The 21,594-nt window shown below is 53.5% G+C and overlaps 1 protein-coding gene across 1 annotated transcript; it reads right to left on the bottom strand.

The window, feature by feature from the left end:
- Positions 1 to 1,534: 1,534 nt before the first annotated feature.
- PAEP (progestagen associated endometrial protein) lies at positions 1,535 to 21,350 on the bottom strand. The gene is made up of 6 exons (XM_032418723.1): positions 21,255 to 21,350; positions 20,723 to 20,862; positions 20,283 to 20,356; positions 18,894 to 19,004; positions 1,830 to 1,934; positions 1,535 to 1,572 (listed from the first exon to the last, which is right to left on the bottom strand). The coding sequence occupies exons 1-6, from the start codon at positions 21,348 to 21,350 to the stop codon at positions 1,556 to 1,558; spliced, it is 543 nt and encodes a 180-aa protein (XP_032274614.1). The 3' UTR covers positions 1,535 to 1,555.
- Positions 21,351 to 21,594: the final 244 nt, after the last annotated feature.

The raw sequence follows: 21,594 nt of genomic DNA, 5'->3' as shown, positions 1-21,594 counted from the left end.
GACAAACCAGGTGAAGGGGATGAGGGGTACAGACTTCCAGTTATTAAATAAATAAGTCACGAGGATGAGACACACCGCACAGAGAATACAGTCAATAATAGTGGTAATAACTTTGTACCATGGCAGATGGTGACCACACTTATGGGGGTGACATTTTGTAGGGTACGCAGTTGTCGAATCACTAGGCTGGACCCCTGAAACTAATATGACATTATGTGTCATCTATACCTCAGTTAAAAATTTTTAAAAAATGTTTAAAGTTTTCCTTTTAGCCCAAACTGTAATTAATATTTTTCTAGAAATGTATCTATTCCATCTATATATTTAAAACAGTAATATTACACACAAACTTACATATCTATAACATTTATATATAATTTTACATAAATAGAAATATGTGTATATATTGTTATATGTAAATCGTTCTTGTTATTTAAGAAGGCCTTCTTCTGTGGCTCTATACCCTACATTAGTAACACTAAAAGTCTGTGGAGAACAGGTCTCCTCTGACCGCTGTTCCCAGACCCCCTGACCGGGGAAACCTCTATTTGGTCCTAGCCCAGAACAGGTTGGTGCATTTTTAGGCATGTGAAGCTCGATGCCCAGGCTTCCTGGAAGCAATTATCCTCATGTTTCTGAAAGACAGCCTTGCACGTTCAGAAGAGCACAGACTTTGATTGGTGAGTAACTTATTTACGGTTTTCTATCGGTATTTATTAGATTAAGTGCCCAGCCATTTTTCACTTGTCCTTTGTGAAGTTTGCGTGGCATGCAGCGTTAACGGGCACACTGCCCCTGCGGCCCTTTTATCTCGTCCGTCAGGTTTAAAAGAGACCCCTGTCACGAGTGCTGATCCCCAGATGTCACCTGCTGTGGTGCCGAAGCCCAAACCCTGCCCGCGCCTCACCCCCCGCGCTGCGCATCCTGCACGCATCGACCAAGAAAGACCCAGACGGACTGCTGGCTGGTTGAGTTCTTTATTGCTGGAGGAGGAGTGGCTCAGAGCACAGCACCCCAGGCTGGTGCCCCGAGGACCCCGTCCCCTGGAGGAGCGGGTCCCACAGGACCTGGGGCTCGGTCCCTCCTAATTCCTCTGATGGGGGAGGGAGGGGGCGATGTTGTCTCTGGGACCTGAAACGGACGAGGGCTCCCTTGTGATTCCTGGGGAGCCTGTTGGGCCTTCGCCAGCCCCTCCCAGGTGGGGGGTGAGGGACGACCTCTCCACCTCAGGCTGAGTGGTGGTCAGCCCACGCCAGCCCCCCACGCTTGCCCACATCCTTGCCCAGAAGAGGCCATGGGGACATCTGCATGGGAGCTTGACCGGGACACAAGGAGGACATCCCAGAAAGGCCACTGGAGAGAGTGGGCCCGTGGCCAGCCTGGCCCCTGTGGTCACCAGGAGGGACACCAGGTCCCAGCCATTCCTGCAGAGGGACCAGGGCCCGACGGAGGGGAGCTGGGGTCCCCTGGGACGCCTCCCACCGTGCACGTGCCCGGGATGTGGGGGCAGGGCTGGTATGCGTTACCCCAGGAGGCAGGTCAGGCAGGAGCTCAGCTAGACGCAGCACTGCTCTGTGGGGGGAGGGAGAGCCGTGGGGGGGGTCATAAGTCGCCAGCCCTGGGGGACAGCCCTGGGCCCAGAGGGGTGTGGCAGAGGGGGTGGGGCTGGAGACCCTGCCTCAGGGGCTCTGCACCTCGCACCCCCCAAGCTGGGGGGCCTGGGGAATGGGGGCCACTGTGGGAGACGGCTGGGCCCAGCACTCGTGGCTGTCTGGTGGGTGAGCCCCACGCGGAGTGCAAGCGGGGACGTGGGGAGTGGCGGTGATCACCTTCCACCTGCGTTGGGTTGAAGAAGAGCCGGATGTGCACAGGCAGCGTCTCGAGGGCTCTGTTGAATTTCTCCATGACCTGGTTGTCGACCTTCAGGGTCCTGGCTGTGGGGGGCGGTGGGTCAGTCCCTGGGCCGCGGGGCTTTGACGACCTCAGGGAGACCCAGGGGCCCCGCCCGGGGAGCGAGTGCAGGAAGGACACACCAGCGTCCTGAGGTCAGCTCCCAGGGTGGCCTTCGGGGCTCAGCCCACCTGCCTGCAGGGTCCCTGTCCCCTCCCCTTCCTCCCGGGACAGCGCTGGGAGGAGAGGGCTCCACTCGTAGACAAACCCCCCCAATCTTCTGTCTCAGCCCCCACTGGGCCTGTTCCTCGTCCCCGAGTCCCCGCAGCGGCTCACAACCGATCACCTTTGCTAACGTGAGCCCCGGGGGCTGGGAGGCAGCTCCTCCCCCTCCCGTCCCCAGGCCCGGGGTGAGCGCCCCTGCAGGACTCCGCTACGCACCCAGGAACTGGCACATCATGCCGCTCTCAGCGGGGGGCGCGGGGGCCTCCACGCAGAAGAACAGGTAGTGGGCGTAGTCTGTGTCCAGCACGGAAACCTTTCTTTCCCCTTGATCTGGAAGAGAGGCCGGAGCAGAGGCCTGAAATCTGTCTGGGTGCCCCTCTAACCTCCCTCACGTCTCAGGCCACTTCCCTGACCCCAAGGGCACGCCCCCCCCCCCCCCAGGCCTCGCCTCCCCCCACAGACTCGGGAGAGGGCGGGTGGGCCCTGTGGCAGGGGAGGGCTGGAAGCCGTGGGGAGGCCCCAGGGGCCTGACCCAGAGGAGGCCGAGGGCAGGGCGGGAGGCCGCTAGGCCCGGGGGACAGGGCCGGTGGGGTATAGAAAGGCTGGAGGCGAGGCGGGTGAGGCCCAGAACGTTCCAGAAGCAGGTTCCAGGACCGAGAGGCAAATGCACAGTGTGTTTATGCACAGATCTGGCTTCTGTGGACATGTGTACGGAGCCACAGGCCGCTGGGCCCCGAGCAGGGAAGTTTCCGCACGCCTGCCCTCAGACGCGTCCCTGCACCGACCCCCACCCGCACGGCCACACGGATGTCGCAGCGAGACAGATGCTGTTCTGCTGTCTTCCCTTGCCAAGCAGGGGGCGCAGGGGCCAGGGGGGCTGAGCCCGCCCCAGAGGGAGTGGGGTCCCCAGGCCTCATCACCCCGGCGAGTGCCCTTTGTGGTGTAGACGCAGGAGAAGCAGGGCCTGACTCTTCCCTGCTGCTGGGATGCGGAGGGGGCACTGCTTGTCCGGAGCCGCATGGGGGGCCTGACCGGGGTGGGGGTGGGCGGCCCCGCAGGCACAGGGCGGGGGCACTTACAGTCGACCGTGAACACGGCTGGGTCCTCAGTCTTCTGGGCCATGATGTTCCCCTCAACGCATGCACTGTTTTCCCTGAAAAGCCAAAGAGTGCTGGGGTCCTCCATGAACCCCAGTGTAGGGACAGGAGCCGGCTCCAGGAAGTGTCACATGCCCTGCAGACACCCAGCCCCGTCTGGCCCTGGGCCAGCTGAGAGCAATGTCATGAGGGGTTGGCCCGAATGTGAGTGGCCCTGTGGCCCTGAACAGGTGATTCAGGTGAGTTGACAATGGGGCAGACAGAGCCAGCCGGGACACCGGCCTGGTGGTGGAGGGCATGTGCCAGCTCAAAACTGACCCTCTCTGGGAGGGGCTGGGTTACAGTACCTCCAAGGACCTCATCATGGGTCACACTCAGAGGTCCTTGAGCCCACGGCCCCCACTCCAGGGGCAGACAGGACCTGCCCAGGCCCCCGGGGCCCCAGCCCCACAGCTGACCAGCCGGCCTCCACACGGGCCTCTCTGCACACCGACCCGGGGCCGCCCTGTGTGGTCGGCCTGTTGGCCCAGAGCCCGGGGCGGGGGCTCCGAGGGCACCGGGAGCCACCCTCAGGACCCTGCCCTGCCCGCCCACCTGCCCATCCAGGAGCCAGGCCCTCGCTGGCCCCCAATCCCAGGGTGGGGGGCACACCCACCATTTGCGCAGAATGATCTCCAGGTTGTCCTCGGGGGTGGGTCTCAGCTCCTGGACGTACACCCTCAGGGGGGCGGTCTTGGCGTCCAGGAGGGAGATGTCGCTGGCCGCCATGGCCATGGAGTGCCACGTCCCAGCCACCTGCGGAGGGGGCCTTGAGCTGCCATCGGGGGCGGGAAGGGCCCCGGCCCACGGGGGGCTCGCCCTCCCCCCCCGGCCTGCTGGCTGGTCTCCTGCACACGTTTCTCAGGCAGCACGGCGAGTGGGTCAGGACTCAGCGCGTCTGAGGATCACCGACCATGTGCCGATGTCCGTGTGCGGTTCTTGCATGTTTGGAACAACCATGCTCTCTACCCCAGCGCTGCCCTGAGGAAGCTCCTACTCAGGGGTGCGTCCACGTCATAGGTGACCACCCCGGGAGCGAGAGGGAGACACGGAGGTGGCTGGAGCCAGCACTCGGGGGACGAAGACGTGCCCTAGCTCTGTGCCTCACTGATGTGTGCAGTCGGGCCCTCCTGTCCTCCGCCAGCTGCCCCTGGCCCCGGCCCCCCAGCACCCGCCCCACATGCCCGTACCTTTCTTATATCCAGGGCCCTCGTGGTCTGGGGGACGACGATGGCCTGGATGCCACACACGAGGGCCAGGCCCAGGGCGAGCAGGAGGCACTTCATGGCTGCGGCTGTGGTTGCGCTGAGCTCCCGGGAGTGAGGAAGGCCGGGCAGCGGGCTCGGGCCTTTATGTGGGGGCGGGGGCCCCGCGAGCCAGCACCATCCGGGCCCCCGGCCACGTGGTTCTCGGAATCCCCCGTGGCTCAGCCCCAGGGTCACAAGGACATTATCTTCCAGGACAGCGTGAGGCCCTCTTTCTGGGACAGTGTCACTGACTTCCCCCTGAGTCCAAACAAGAAGGTCCCTGTGTCCCCGGGGCCTGGACAGTTCCTGGCAGGCCCCAGGGGGAGGGTCTGGAGTGTGGGTCCGGGCTGGCCGCCGGCGTCAGAAACACTTCCCGGGTCGCGATCTTGGGCAACAACAGGTCAGAGTCAGCACTGAGGACAGCTGTGTCCCCGAGGCTGGGAGAGCCCCACGCAAGCCCAGGGTCTGTGGACGACGTGCCGTGGGTGGCCATCTGTCCTGCACAAGGGGCACACTTTTTCACACTCCCGGTCCCTCCCTATGGGCACCCAGTACACACAGCTGTCCTGGCGTGCACGCCCTGGGGCTGGACGTGGCTATGCGGTCTCTTGTGCTCCATGGGGACCCCCTCCTTGCCCCTGCATGGCCATCTGGGCCCACAGGTCATCATCTGGGGGCAAAGGCTGGGCTCTCAGATGTTTGGGCAGACGAGCAGCATGCAGTGCCCAGAGGACTCCAGCAGGACCCCCCACAGCCCTTGCCCTCCTTCCCTAGGCCACCGTCAGCGGGTTCTAGGTGCCCCAAAGCACGGGCAGCCTGCTTCCTTCACCCCCTTGCAGGTCTGGGGGTGGGGGTGGGGGCTGCAGCAGCGGTGGGAATGCAGGTGGGCGGACAGCAGGCCTCTGGGCCCAGCTGGACGAGCGTGTGGCTGGCAAGCTGACCAGCTCCAGAGATGGAGGCGTTGTGGGGGCGCAGGGGGTGGGGAGGGGGGCCAGGGGACCTGGGACTCAGCAGCGGGCCTGTCAATCAGGAGCCCAAACTGGAAAGAACACAGCCTTTATTTTGGGGTCTCAGATGGCAGCTCGGGGAGCACAGGGTCCGGAGTGACCAGAAGAGTGTCCGGCTCATGCAGGGAGAGCAAGGGGTTTTGATGAGAGAGAGGGAAGGAGTAATTACATGAATAGAGGAAAAAAAGAAGAGAAAAACCTGGCTAGTCTGGGGCTGACCAGCGGGGCGCTTCTGATTAGTATCTTCCTGATTATTTTTTCGGTGCTCACAAACTGCATTGATCAACTTACTGTCCTCACATGACCCGCCTGCAGGTCTCTCTAGCGACATTTTATGAGCACCTGGTTATAAAGCCGGTTCCGCGGCCGGCCCAGCTCGGGAGCTCGTTAGCCAGAGAAGACAGTGAGGGCCCTCACGTCCAAAGTGTTAGACAATCCCACAGGCCCGGGTGCTGGGGATGCCGGGGCCCCCGACGAAGGGATGGAGGGCCTGGAGGAGCTGAGGTGTGACGGTCCCTGCGGAGGATAGTGACCGGGGCCTGGGTGGATGTAGGCATTTGCAGGCCTTATGTCTTGATCTGAGAATTCCATGAATTTCTTTTTTTTTAAAGATTTTATTTGTTTATTTGTCAGAGAGAGAGAGAGAGAGAGCACAAGCAGGGGGAGCGGCAGGGAGAGGGAGAAGCAGGCTCCCCGCTGAGCAGGGAGCCCGACACGGGACTCGATCCCAGGACCCCGAGATCATGACCTGAGCTGAAGGCAGATGCTTCACTGACTGAGCCACCCAGGCGCCCCGAATTCCATGAATTTCTAGAAGTCCCAAAATCTTGACAAGAATGGGATTTTATATTACCCCGGATGCGTTGCCCTTGCAAAGTGAAAACCCAAGAAAGGAGTGATTCCTCACATGCTCTTTCAACACATGAGCCTGACAGAGGGAACGGCGTCTCTGAGGGACGAGGCCGAGACAGAATCCCCACCCTTGGCAACTGGTCGGGTGCACTCTGACCGGCCTCACAGAGCGGGCAGGACGATGCCCACTCTGCCTGCAAGGGGAGCTTGCGTGGCACTTCCGGGTCCCCTCTGCAGCGGACCACACATTGCCAGGGCCCCCTCTGTGGCAGACCTCACACCTCTGGGGCCCCCCTCTGCAGCGGACCCCATACAGGTGCAGGGGAGGGGCTCTGGCTAGTGTCCACCTGGGGCTCCGAGCTGGTGTGATGGGTGCAAGGCAGCTGATGCGGTCCGGCTGTGGAAACTGGCCCCTGGGCGGCTGAAACTTGTACCCATGGCCGTCCCTAGGCTCGCACCTCTGCGGGGTGGGCAGGACGAGCGGGGCTCCTCAAGCCCAGCACAGACACTAGGCTCAGCCTGCAGTCAGGAGGCCAGCTCCCTGCTGCTCCCCACTTGCCCGGCTTCCCATTTGTCCCCGGCTCTGGGCCGGCCTGGAGTGGGGCCCGTTTCCCTCCTGCCCGCCTCTCACGATGGCCACAGGACCTCGCCGGGCAGTGGTGCCGGGCCGTGGTGCCGGGCCATCGTCAACAAAGCGCCCTGTGCACCCATCTTGGAGTCTGTTCCAACAGCTTCCCCTTAAGGGAGACCGTTGTCACAATGGGGGGTGAAACGCACATTTACAACAACAGAGACCCGCCCCCTCATGTCCACACACACTCACCCTTGCTGGCTCATTCTTCCCTGCACTGCATGGCCCAGGGTTTGGGTGACGATGATACCCCGCCCACCCCCCCTCACCGCCGTGCAGTCTGGTTTCCACCCAGCCTCACACCCGCAGACACAAAGATGGTTTCCAGCGGTGGGCTCTCCACCAGTGCGGCCTATTGACCAGTCCTGGCTCCTCTGGGAACACCTGTCCCAACTTTGGGGTTCCTCACCCCTTGGGCTGTTTTCCTTCTCCAGCCCCCCATCTCTCCCCACGCCCAGAGTGCTCGTCCTTTGTGCTCTGCTACTGGGGTCTCATCCTCTCCCAAGGGTCTGGGCTGCCCTCTCTAGACCTCTAGCTTTCATTTCGGTTGTGAGTCTCCCGAATTCCAGGTCAGCTCCCTAGCTCCCAGGACACCTCCCAGCTCCTATCCAAAACACCTCCGAACTGGCTGTTTTCCCAGAGACCCGACTCTTCCTGCATCTCCGTGAGGGGCCCTGAGAGTCATCCTTGAATTTTCCATCCTCTTCCACTTGACATTTGCGTTTTACCTGTAAATTGTCCACGTCCTCTGTTCTGTTCTCACTGCCAGTTCTCTGTCCCTCAACTTCATGTTTCTTTAGCAAATGTGCCATTGGGCATGCCCCTTACATGGCCTCCCCACCCTCAGCCTCACCTAGTTCCAGGCACTGGAGAGGGAAAAGTCCTACGTGCCAGTGGGATTGTGTTGTTGTGATACTGAAACACAAACAAAGAAATGCAGATACCCTCCTTGCTGGGAAGTGTTCTAACCAGAACGTGCATCAGTATCACAAAAAGGTGTGTACCTGGCTTCCTTCAAGACCCAAAGGCAGAGCCTCTGGGTTTGGGGATTGAGAAGGTCTGTTTACTGGCTGCTTCTCCCCACCTCTGATTCTGATTCAAGCCGGGTTAAAGCTTCCCCAACAGGGCTCACAGTCTGCGGGGTTGTCCAGGGATCTCCTGCTCTCTCAAGATTTATAATTGCTGATTCAGTAGCCCCCTGTCTAGGGCCTAAGCTCCTGCATTCCCTTCCTTACCTTTGAATTTTGCCCCAAGTCCATATCTGCAGTTCAGGAACCCGCCCTGATACCCCCATCCCCATGCCTCTGAGCACAGCAGAGCGGCAACCTTCTGCAGCATGCCAGTGGGCAAACCCATCCTCCCTGTTCAAGACAAGGTTTAGGGACCCTTTTCTGAGAGGGACTTTCCTGAAGGTTCCAAGTATTTGGGGCCCATACTGTCAGGGCCTCGTTTCCCTGTGGCACCCTCGACACCTTGCACATATCCACATAGGCGGGTGAAGATTTACACCGTACTGAATACGAGCCTTGACAGATGCCTTGTGATCCTTCTGAAACATAGACCGCGGGAGGCCTGGGAGAAGCTGCTATGAGAGCATTTCCCACTTACCACCACATCTTCCTAGGAGGCTGCAACGAGAGAGTGTCATCTCCTCCCAGGTTCTGATGCAGTATGAGGCTGCCTCTCAGAGCAAAGCTACTTAGCTTTGCCTAGAAGGGGCTTCTCAGTAAGAGGACTTCCCACCACTATTGTTGCATTGCTATATCCAGATCCTTCTGGATCTGGTGTCATCCTGTAAAACAAGAGACATGGATGTTGGCACACTTGCTCATCTTGCTTTTGCTATCGATGTAAGTAATACAGTTTCTGAATCTAGGAAGGGCTCATTGTTTCCTTACCAGCTGAATCTGTCAGCCTTGCTTGACACATATATCTGTCATCTCACTAATAACACCATTTGATCCATATTTGTGTAGCAGAAAGAATTGTTTTGCATTTTGAAAGTTACCTGTATTCTGTGTAGTAAATCTCTGTAGCATTCATCCCAGAGTTAACTGTTCAAGGGACTCTACTGAGGCAGTGTGGAGATAGCAAAGATTGTAAAAAGGAAAAGGAATGAGGGATAGTGGATGGATAGATGGTAGATGGATGGTGGATGGATGGATGGTAGATGGATGGTGGATGGATGGATGGATGATGGATGGTGGATGGATGGATGGATGGATGGATGGTAGATGGATGGTGGATGGATGGATGATGGATGGTGGATGGATGGATGGATGGTAGATGGATGGTGGATGGATGGATGGATGATGGATGGTGGATGGATGGATGGTGGATGGTAGGTGGTTGGATGGATGGTTGGCTAGATGGATGGATGGTAGATGGATGGTTGGAGGGATGGATGGATGGTAGATGGATGTTTGGATGGTTGGATGGATGGGTGAATGGCTTCCTTAACTCATATTGGATAGGCCATTTACTTTCTCATTCTCACAATCCTTCCAACTTTCCAAGGTGCTTTCATGTCCATCGTCACCTTTTGTCCCTCCCCTCCCCCATCAGCTTCCTGTGCAGGTGTCAAGAATGAGATAGAATGTGTCAAGTCCCTGACCTATATTTACCCACAGTTAGTAAGCAAGGCTGGCCTTGAGTCCAGGGCTGTTGAGGTCAGCCAGAAGCTCATTCTGGAATAGAACATCACGTCCAGCTCCCAGGGCCCTCCTCAACCTGGTGTTGGGCCATCTTCCTGAACCCAGGGTGAGCCCAACACCTCCCAGATTGTGTAGAGTCCTCAGGCACTTCTTCACAATGGATCTTTGTGTCTCACTAGCTCAATTTTTGGCTCCATCTGGGACTTCCTAATAACCCAAATGACAGCTGGATCTGATAATTAACTGAGCGGGGCAGGAAACAGGTGAACACCATTCAGTGTTAGGGCTGCAAGTGGTAATTAGGGCACTAAGGTGGTGCTGATAAATATTTACAAGGAGAGAGTCAAAATAGGACTCGGAATCCTGAACTTGGCCCTGTTACTCGCCAGGCTTTCTCTACCTACCCAGAAACACTTGACCCAAAGGACAAACCAGGGCAGACACTTTCTGACACTTCAACTCATGTTTTAGGATGATCAAAACTGGATTTTACCCTCTTTATGAGCTAGACCAGTCTATGGTTCTTCTTACTGCAAGAATTGCAGGGCAATTCTTGAATGAAAGAGAAAATTGCAGAATATTTAGAAAATGAAAATGAACACATAGCACATCAGAATCTGAGATATCTAGGTAAAGTGGCACTCAGAGGGAAATCTGTTGTCCTAAAGATAATTTTAATAAATAAAAAGAACGAAAATAAATTAATTAGCTATACCACTCAAAAGTTAGGGGGAAAAACAACATAACCATAAGAAAGGATAAGGAAGAAACTGCCAATATAAAAGCAGAAGTTACTGAATCAGAAAATAGAAAAATGGTATATTTGGTCAAGTGGTGGTTCTTGAGAAATACCAATAAAATACGGAGCATTTGCCCTAGTCAAGGAAAAAGGGAAAAAGGGAAAAAGAGAATATACACCAAATAATAAATGCTCTTGGGAAAATAACCACAAAAAGAGAAGAAAGTAAAGAACCATTTGAAGGAAAAGGTTTACTTTACCTCATGGGATAAATAAAAAGTTGGATGAAATAGACAGTTTCTAGAAAAATATGTTACCCAACCTGACAGTGAGAGAACTATAGAGTGTTAATGGACTAATTTCCTAGAAAAAAAACTAGAAAAAGGAAAAATAAGTTATTAAGGAGGTATTTCCCCCCAAAATACCAGTTCCAAATAGACATACAGGGAAAATCTAGTATGCCTTTAAGGAAAGTTAATTTGAATGCTAAAAAAATAAGGAAACTTTCCAAATCATTTTTATCAAGTTAAGACTTTGTTTCCAAAACCTGCCAAGAAATGTACAGATCAATCTCAGTTTTGAATATCAGTGTAAAATTACTAAATAAAATATTATCAAACAGAGCACAGTAACGCTTTCAGAGGGCAATTCATAAGAGCTTCATTCCAGGATTGTGAGCATAATTCATATTAGTAAACTTATTGGTAAAATTCATCATAGTAATAGATCACAAGAGAAAAATTATGTGATCAGTTCTGGCGATACTATCAAGGCTCTGATAAAATTCAAAATTATTTTTAATAATAAATTTAACAAAAATTATACAAACTCAGTGTGAAAAAAGAATTACATTCTTGAGGATCCAACAAAGGACACAAACAAAGGAAATGCATGTCATAATTGTGGCTAGAATGTTCCATAAAGATGTCAATTCTCCCCAAGTCAACCCATAAATGTAATGCAAGTCCATAAAAATATCAGCCATATTTTGTACCAGACCATTTGATCCTAAAGTATATTTGAAGATTTAAATAAGAATAACTAACAAAATTCTGTTAAAGACAATAAGGATGATGAACTATCCACACCAGATGTTAAGATAAAATAATTAAAACACTGGGGTTTTGGACTATACTAAAATAAAAAGCTTCTGCACAATAAAAGAAACCATCAACAAAACAAAAAGGCAGCCTACTGAGTGAGAGAAGATATTTGCAAACGATAGACCTGGTAAGGAGTTGATATCCAAAATGGACTTAACAACTCAACATCAAAAAATTAAAAAATAAATAAATAAAAATAAATTTAAAAAATCCCATTTAAAAATGGACAGAGGTCCTCAATAGACATTTTCCCAAAGAAGACATCCAATGACCAACAGATAAATGAAAAGATGCTCCGCATCTCTCATCATCAGGGAAATGCAAACCAAAACCACAATGAGATACCACCCCACACCTGTTAGAAAGGTTAAAAGCAAAAACACAAGAAACAACAAGTATTGGCGAGGATGTAGAGAGAAAGGAACCCTCATGCATGCAAACTGGTACAGCCACTGTGGAAAATAGTACGGAGGTTCTTAAAGAAATTAAAAATAGAAAGATTGTATTTTCCACTACTGGGTATTTACCCAAAGAAAATGAAAACAGTAATTCAAAAAGATATATACATCCCTATGTTTGTTGCAGCATTGTTTACAATAGACAAGACATGGAAGCAGCCCAAGTGTCCATCAATAGATGAATGGATAAAGAAGGTGTGACATATATATAATGGAATATTACTTGGCCATAAAAAAGAATGAGATCTTGCCATGTGCGACAACGTAATACTGTATTATGTTAAGTGAAATATGTCAGGCAGGGCGCCTCAGTGGCTCAGTCATTAAGCGTCTGCCTTCGGCTCAGGTCATGATCTCAGGGTCCTGGGACCGAGCCCCGCATCGGGCTCCCTGCTCAGTGGGAAGCCTGCTTCTCCCTCTCCCACTCCTCCTGCTTGTGTCCCCTCTCTCGCTGCGTCTCTGTCAAATAAATAAATAAAATCTTTAAAAAAAAAAGAAAAAAAAGAAATAAGTCAGGCAGAGAAAGACAAATACCGTATGATTTCATTTATATGTGGAATCTAAAAAACAAAAGAAAACAAACAAACAAAAAGCAGAAACTGACCCATAAACACAGAGAAAAAACTAGGGTTGCCAAAGGAGAGGGGATGCACAAAATGGGTGAAGGGGAGTGGGAGGTCCAGGCTTCCAGTTATGGAATGAGTAAGTCACGGGGATGACAAGTGCAGCCCGGGGAACATAGTGATATTGCAGTAGCACGTATGGTGACATATGGTGACCACACAGCGTAACATGTAGAGATGCCAAATCACTATGTTGTACACCTGGGCCTAATAGAACATGGTGGGTCAACTGTGCTTCAAAGATAAAACAAACAAAACCAAACCACTGGGGTTCTGGCACACAGACAGCCCAATAGAATGGATGAAAAGTCTCTGACCAGACCCAAACACACATGAGAATCAGGAATGTGGGGAAACTCAGTAGTTAATAAATGGTCTCGGGAGAACGGGGTGGACATTTTGGAAAATATAGTTTAAGTCCTAACTCATGAATTAAAACAAATGAATTCCTGATGGAGCAAAAGATTGAACAATGAAAACAATAAAACAATGCAAATTCAGGAATTCAGTATCCAGAATATAAGAGGCCTTTCCAAAAATGATCAAAACTCTGCAACAGTGGTCAGAAGCTACAAAAGGAAACACTGGTGAGTTTAACCACGTAGAGGAAACACGTTGAAATGACCCCACAAACCGAGTAAGAAGAGAAATGATGAACTGAGGAAAATTATTTTTAACTGATAGCACAAATAGTATCTAATTTCCTTAATATATAAAGAGCTCCTGCAAATCGATAGAGAAACACCAAGAATTCAATAGACTAAGATACAATTTGATCCTTCTCAGAAAAGTATTTTAAATTAACTAAAAATGAGGACAAAATATATTAAAATATGTGGATGCACACTTTGAAGGGAATTTGTAGCATTGATGCTTTTATTAGGCCACATAAATATGCTCCATTGCAAAATCTAAGCCTGCAGCTTAAGTAACTAGGAGAACAGCTTGAAACCAATGCAAGCAAAAGAAAAGAAATAATGTAATAACAAAAATCGATGACATAGAAAACAGAAAACCTATAGAAAAAATCAATCAAAAACAGTTTTGAGGGACACCTGCGTGGCTCAGTTGGCTAAGCACCTGCCTTCGGCTCAGGTCATAATCCCAGGGTCCTAGGATTGAGCCCCACATCAGGCTTCCCGCTCATGCTCTCTCTCTCACTCTCTCTCTTTAATAAATAAATAAAATCTTGAAAAAAAGAGGGGTGCCTGGGTGGCTTGGTTGGTTAACCATCTGCCTCAGGCTCAGGTCAGGATCCCGGGGTCCTGGGATCGAGGCCTGCATCGGGCTCTCTGCTCAGCGGGGAGCCTGCTTCTCTCTGTCTGCTGCTCCCCCTGCTTGTGTGCTCTCTCGCTGTCTGTCAAATAAGTAAATAAAATCTTTTTTAAAAAAACTTTTGATCTTTGAAAAGGTCAGGAAAATGGATAAACCTCTAGTCAGACTAACCAGGAAAACCCAGGTAGTTGACACATATCACTATTAGGGATGAAGAATGTGACACCAGTACAGATCTTATGGAAACTAAAAGGATATTAAAAGTGGTGCCTGGGTGGGCTCAGTCTGTTAAGTGTCCAATCCTTGGTTTCGGCTCAGGTCATGATCTCAGGGTCGTGAGATTGAGCCCCTGCTTGAGATTCTCGCTCTCCTTCTCCCCCTGCCCCCTCCCCACTCATGTGCTCTCTCTCTCCCTCTCTCTCAAAAAAAAGAGGATATTAAGGGAACATTTTAGATGGAAATAATTCTCATAACTCGGACAAAATGCATAAACTCCTAGAAAGATACAAAGTATCAAAGCTTATTATAGAAGCAGTGGATAGCCAGAATCGACATAGATCTATTGCAGAAATTGAATTTGTGGATGAAAATCTCCCCTCCCCTGCCAAAATCTCAAACCCCAGTTAGCCTCACTATTAAATTCTATCCGACATTTAAGAAAGCAGTAACATGAATCTTGCAGAAATTGCAAGCTGAGGGGTGACTCCCAATTCATGTTGTGAGACACACACGACACTGATTTCAGTGGGCTATGTGCTGTTTATTAAATAAGACTTACTTCTTTGAATTGAAATGTTATCCCCTTCATCCACTAAATTTCTACACAAATTTCTTGCCACTCTATTTTGCTCCACTGATCTTTTGGTTTATTCCAATGACAACGTGAATCCTTCTCTGTCCCTTCTATTGACTGTGCGTGGTAGCCCCAGCCCCCTCCCTCCTTCCCTGGGGACAGATCCTTCTTTTTTTTTTTTTTTTAAGATTTTATTTATTCATTTGAGACACAGAGATACAGACAGAAAGAGAGAGCATGAGCAGGGGGAGAGGCAGAGGGAGAGGGAGAAGCAGGCTCCCCGCTGAGCCAGGAGCCTGATGTGGGGCTTGATCCCAGGACCCCGGGATCATGACCTGAGCCGAAGGCAGACGCTTAACCATCTGAGCCACCCAGGCGCCCCAGGGACAGATCCTTCTAAACGAGTCCTCCTTCAAAGCCCCTTCTCAAGTTCCATCTGTTTCAGTTTGGACTCTGACTGATAACACCAATATTGTCACCAACACGAATGCTACTACTAGGTTGATGTTAAGATTTCTTTTTCTCTAGAATATGGTCCACAAAAGATCAAAGTGTGAGTAGGTGGGGCACTGTCACAGGGGCAAGACCCCAGGGTGGGCGTAGGCAACACAGTGAACAGGGTGTGACCAGAGTGCCCAGCATCTGACCAAGATTTCTCGATGAGGCTGCTCATTCCACCCCTGTCTACGTCCCCTCATACTGGAACTGACCACGCTTCATGATGGATCGATTGCCATGGGCCACTAAAGCATGTCACTGGAAAAAAATTAAAAAGTCAACATTTTTTTTTTCTCTGAAATGGTCAGTTTTACAGAAGTTAGGTTCATTTGTTTCTGTGTGTTTATCATTTTATGGCTTGCTGCCTTTAGTTTTTATTTTATTTTATTTTTTAAGATTTTATTTATTTATTTATTTATTTGAGAGAGAGAGTGCACGAGAGAGAAAGCACAGCAGGGGGGTGGGAGAGGGAGAAGCAGGCTCCCCGCTGAGCAGGGAGCTCGACGCAGGACTCCATCCCAGGACCCCGAGATCGTAACCTGAGCAGAAGACAGATGCTTAACCGACTGAGCCACCCAGGTGCCCCTTGGTTTTTATTTTAGTTTACATCTAAAATATATAAGATGTGAACTCGTCCAAAACTTAAAATTGCATGAAAATTTGTGCCCGCGACTTTCTCCGCCTGCGCACCCACCTTCCTCCCTGTAGACAACTAACTCACTGATGTCTGCTCATCCTTCCTGCCTATCTTCTTCCACCTTCCTGCGCATAGGCTTACTTCCATTCTTTCTGACCCGAAAGTTAGCCATGACAGCGCATCCTGGAAACTGCCCACATCCATTTAGAGAATTTACAGGAAGGAGTTTCAGCCGACGTCACCATCTACAGAGAAATCATTCTTCCTCTTTTATTCTCTGAACATAGTTCATTTGAAATTAGTTTGAGATTCACACAGATGCTCTCCTGTTGGAATCCAGGGGCGACTGTGCCATTCAGGGGCTTTTGCCCCCTGGTGGGTGTCCTGGCGGGAAAGGCGGGAGGTGGGTGGGTGTGCGCATCGACGCCGGGCCGCTGCCTGCACCCCATGCCCCCCATCGGGCAGGTGGAGCACGTTGTACCTCCCTGAGAACAGTAGGGGTACCTGTGCATGCCCCCTGCATGGTCATGGGGATGAAGGGACCGCCTGTATGGGAAGCGCAGGGAACACTGTTCTCATTATGGCCTCCTTCCACCGTGACGTCTGTCAGGTGTAAGGGAATGCCAAGGGGTTGCCTGCCCCCCAGGCCTGGAGCTGCTCACTCCTGACCACCTGTTCCTAAAGGACCTGTCTGCCCCCTCCTGATGCTGTGGCGGGGCTGGGGGCAGGCGGGGGGAGGCTCTGCACCTGTGTGTCCGTCTGCCTTGATAAGGGACCTGTCTACTTTTTCTCTGGTCTTCTTGGGTTTGTTGGGATGCTTACATTTGCTATGAAAATCTTCTATTTGGGGGCTTTTAAGTCTATTAGGTTAGAGCCAAACAGTTGAATCCCTTATGAAGTTTTAATTAAATTTCTCTCTATCTGTGGTCATTGATAGTTCTGGAAATTTCATATTTGTATTTTTTTTCCCAGCTCTTTCTCACAGGTGAGCTAAGCCCATCCCTGCCCTCACCTTGGGGGCACAGGCACCTTATTTTCCTTATTTTAATGCTTCTTTTCTAACCTGAATTGATTGTAGATTCATTTATTTTATTTTTTATTTTTTTATTTTTTTTTAAGATTTTATTTATTTATCTGAGAGAGAATGAGAGAGAGAGAGAGAGAGCACATGAGAGGGGGGAGGGTCAGAGGGAGAAACAGACTCCCCGCTGAGCAGGGAGCCTGATTCGGGACTTGATCCTGGGACTCCAGGATCATGACCTGAGCCGAAGGCAGTTGCTTAACCAACTGAGCCACCCAGGCACCCCATAGATTCATTTATTTTAGTTTCCTTTAGCTAACTAATTTAAGGATTAAGGGCTATGAGTTTTCCTCCTAGCTCATTGATTCTGATAGTTTCTAGATAGTTTACAAATTTTGTGCAAGTGGATTCTCCTGTTCTGTGGACAAGAAACCAGAGGAAATTTACCCCCAGGAGTTGGTCCCCTCCGGAACCCCCCGAAAACGCCAGCAGAGCCCAAGGCACCATAACCCACAGGACCCCAAACAACACACTTCACAGAGGGGAAGGTCATGCGGCTTTATTTAGAGTCTTCAGAGAGTAGGCTCCCAGCCTGAGCACACAGACCCAGGAAGGAGGAAGGGGACAGGACCGGGTGGCAGGCTTCTTCTTCGAAAGGACAAGGAAACGTCTGCCTTCTGGGGTGGGCGGGCAGGGTCTGGTTTCTCCTGTGGGGGAGGCAAGCAATCGGGTTTTGCAGGTCACTAAAACAGACAAAGGCAGAGAGCACACTGTTGGGGGAGAGGGGACAGGGGTGGGGGTGGCGAGGACATCTCCCCTTAATAATGTGGCCCCTGGCCTGCACATTCTCGGCTTTCTCTGCCACCCAACCATCACCCAACCCCCCTCCCCATCCTGTTTCCCCTCCACCTCCTTAAAACAACAACCTGAACCCCAAAAGAAAGCACGGGGTCCCACAGGAGGGCACATGCTTGGACCTAAGTGGTTCTAGGACAGAGCCAAGCACTTGACTGGCATTGCCAGCCTGGCCCCGGTGGTTGCCAGGAGGGACACCAGGTCCCAGCCATTCCTGCAGAGGGACCAGGGCCCGACAGAGGGGAGTTGGGGTCCCCTGGGACGCCTCCCACCGTGCATGTCCCAGGACGCGGGGGCAGGGCTGGTACGTTACCCCAGGAGGCGGATCAGGCAGGAGCTCACCTAGACGAGGCACTGCTCTGTTGGGGGGAGGGAGAGCCGTGAGGGGGAGTCACAAGTCGCCAGGACAGCCCTGGGCCCAGAGGGGTGTGGCAGAGGGGTGGGGCTGGAGACCCTGCCTCAGGGGCTCTCCACCTCCCACCCCCCAAGCTGGGGGGTCTGGGGAATGGGGGCCACCAGTGAAGGAAGATGCTGCCCTGATGTCTCTAGAACCCTGACGGGAGCCAGAGCTGGGACAGCACGTGGGGGGGGGGGGTGGCTGCTGCGGGCTAGAGCTCACCCTTGCCCTGGGTCAGGTCCAGGATGATCCGCATGTGCACGGGCAGAGTCTCGAGGGCTCTGTTGAATTTCTCCATGACCTGGTTGTCGACCTTCAGGGTCCTGGCTGTGGGGGGCGGTGGGTCAGTCCCTGGGTTCCAGGGTCCCTGTCCCCTCCCCTTCCTCCCAGGACGGCGTGTGGACAGGAGGAGAGGGCCCAGCACCCTAGGCTGTCGGGTCTCACCCAGCATAGCTGATGTGCTGACCGAGGATGTGTGTATATAACCCCCCAGAAAGGGCTTCATTTGGGCAAACCAGGAGTGTCTCTGCCTTGTGCTACCGGTTTCACTGGCTTGCATTTCATTAAGAACATTACCACCAACAAAAGCTTCTAATTAGTATTAATCTTTTGACCAAGCCAGTAACACTAAGTCCAGCCCCTTGGCCCAGCAGCCATCCTTCTGGCCCCTTTCTCCCCGATTTCTGAGGCAATGTGAGTGGACTTAGCCACCCCTAGGGAAAGACTGGCCACCCCCGGGCCCTGAGGCCACTAGGATGTTGCACAGTCTGCTCCCTGGGTGCCCACGGTGCCGGCCAGGGGTCCTTAGCCGCCGTCCCACTCAGGGTGACCCCGCGCATCGTCAGTGCACACCCAGGAGCTGGCACGTCAGTCTCTGCTCGGGCGCGTCCGTGTTCTCCACGCAGAAGAACAGGTAGTTCTCGTAGTCCGTGTCGAGCACGAAGACCTTGTTCTCCTCCAGATCTGGGGAGAGAAGAGAAGGACCAAAGTGAGGATGGAGTCCTGTCCCCAGGAGCGTCCCTCACGGGTGCTGGTGGGCATTCCTACAGTCACCTGGACCCCTGTCCTGCAGCCCCCACGGGGCGGCACCAGGTGCAGGCATGGCCAGAGGCAGCAGGAGAGGAAAGGGAGAGGAGAGGCAGGGTGGAGGAGCACAAAGACCCGCTGCAGGTGAGAGGTCTGGTGTGTGGCCGGCCAGGTGTGTAGCTATCAGGTGGCGGGGAGGGGGGGGAGACGGCAGAGGGGAGGAGGCGAGGCGTGGAGCAGGAGAGCTGCAGCTAAGCCTTCCCGCGTGGCAGGGAGGAGTTGGAGGTAAGGGGGAGGTGAAGGGCAGGCATGATGAGCACAGGAAGGAGAGGCCTGGGAGCAAAGGGGCAGAAGATCCAGGCCCTGGTGCGTGACGGGTTCTGAAGAGGAGAAGGAGGGTCAGGGTGGCCCAGAGCAAGTCTTTTTTTTTTTTTTTTTTTTTTAAGATTTTATTTATCTATTTGACAGAGAGAGACACAGTGAGAGCAGGATCACAAGCAGGGGGAGAGGGAGAGGGAGAAGCAGGCTTCCCGCTGAGCCAGGAGCCCGATGTGGGGCTCGATCCCAGGACCCTGGGAACATGACCTGAGCTGAAGGCAGACGCTTAACGACTGAGCCACCCAGGTGCCCCCCAGAGCAAGTTTTAAGTGTGAGAAACAAATAGAATTTGCTGGGGAAACACCCAGAAGAAATTTCTATGCATCCTTTGTTTCAATTTTACCACTAAGTTCTCCATTTGTGTTTTTTATAATTCACAACCACCCCCCCCCCCCCCCAAATGTTGCAATTTGTGACAGAGAATACAGTAGAAGAAGGTGCTCTGTGTCCCCCTTGTGCAGCAGAGTCCAGGAGCTCAGCACGAGGTGTGAGTCGCAGCCGTCCAGAGAGAGCAGGAGGTGGCCCTGCTCCGTGTGGGCCCGAAGAGACTCCGAGAACAATCGTGGGGGAGGAAGCTCTCGTCGACCACACACACACACACACACACGCGCGCGTGCACACACACACACACGCGCGCACACACACACACACACACACACACACACACACACACGAGAGGCTCAGGGCCCAGGGCTTGGGCAGAGCGCTCCCCGAGTCAGAGCCAGGCAGCCCCGAGCACTCTCCCACTCACGCTCCCACCGGCGAGGACAGCAGCCTCCCGGGGACAGCTGGGGGGTGTGCCGCTCAGAGCCAGCCCACGGGGCTGGGGACACTCACAGTTGATGTTGAACTTGGCTGCATGCTCAGTTTTCTCTGCAAAGACCTTCTTCTCAACACACCCGTTGTCTTCCCTGAAAGGTGGTGATAGCATTGGGGGGTGACACTGAACTTGAGCTGTCCTTGCTATGGTCCCTCATAGCAGACAGGGCTCGTGGCAGGACCTGCCCAGGCCCCCGGGGCCGCAGCCCCACAGCTGACCAGCCGGCCTCCACACGGGCCTCTCTGTGCACTGACCCGGCGCCGCCCTGTGTGGTCGGCCTGTTGGCCTAGAGCCCGGGGCGGGGGCTCCGAGGGCACCGGGAACCACCCACAGGGCGCCAGCTCCCATCAGGACCCTGCCCTGCCCGCCCACCTGCCCACCCACCTGCCCACCCACCTGCCCGTCCAGGAACCAGGCCCTCGCTGGCCCCCAACCCCAGGGTGGGGGGCACACCCACCATTTGCGCAGAATGATCTCCAGGTTGTCCTCGGGGGTGGGTCTCAGCTCCTGGACGTACACCCTCAGGGGGGCGGTCTTGGCGTCCAGGAGGGTAATGTCGCTGGCCGCCATGGCCGTGGAGTGCCACGTCCCAGCCACCTGCGGAGGGGGCCTTGAGCTGCCATCGGGGGCGGGAAGGAGCCCCAGCCCCACGGGGAGCTCGCCCTCACACCCCGGCCGGCGGCCCAGTCTAACTGGGGTGGCCGTCAGTGAGCTCTGGACGACCCTCGGCCATCGACCAGACAGTGGGCTGCACGATTTTCACACTTGAATTAACATGCCTGTGTTCCCCAGGTGGGTCTGAATACACATCATATGAGTTCCCTAGAACCTTCTGGGTCTTGGGAAACCAGGAGACAAGCCGCCCTGAAGACGGAGAGCCGGGTGGGGGTTTCCCGACGTCGTGGGTTCTGCTCGTGCCCGTGTTCCCTGCTGAGGCCCCACTGCCCTGCCCACCCTGCAGCTCACCCCCACCCCAGCCGTCCTCCCACCTTCTGGAGGTCCAGGTTCTCCATGGTCTGGGGGATGACGATGGCCTGGATGCCACACACGAGGGCCAGGCCCAGGGCGAGCAGGAGGCACTTCATGGCTGCGGCTGTGGTTGTGCTGAGCTCCCGGGAGTGAGCAAGGCCGGGCAGCGGGCTCGGGCCCTTATATGGGGCGGGGGACCCCGCGAGCCAGTACCATCCGGGCCCCCGGCCACGCGGTTCCCCGAATCCCCCGTGGCTCAGCCCCAGACCCTCAGGGGGCTTCCCCCACCGGGACAATAGGAGGCCTTCTTCCTCTAAGTGGGAACAGGAAGGTCCCTGTGTCCCCGGGGCCTGGACAGTT

The sequence above is a fragment of the Phoca vitulina genome, unplaced genomic scaffold (assembly GCF_004348235.1).
Source record: "Phoca vitulina isolate PV1807 unplaced genomic scaffold, GSC_HSeal_1.0 scaffold21, whole genome shotgun sequence".
Lineage (NCBI taxonomy): Eukaryota > Metazoa > Chordata > Mammalia > Carnivora > Phocidae > Phoca > Phoca vitulina.
This window is presented reverse-complemented; position numbering and strand designations above follow the sequence as displayed.

Bases quoted from the DNA above. Each gene is read 5' to 3' on its own strand.
- PAEP (XM_032418723.1), bottom strand. From the start codon at position 21,350: ATGAAGTGCCTCCTGCTCGCCCTGGGCCTGGCCCTCGTGTGTGGCATC. The intron at 20,863-21,254 runs GTGGGAGGACGG...CCCCCTCCGCAG, and splicing joins AGAACCTGGACCTCCAGAAG to GTGGCTGGGACGTGGCACTC. The intron at 1,935-18,893 runs GTGTGCACTGAC...CGCCCCCCACAG, and splicing joins ACTGACGTGCCAGCTCCTGG to CCAGGACCCTGAAGGTCGAC.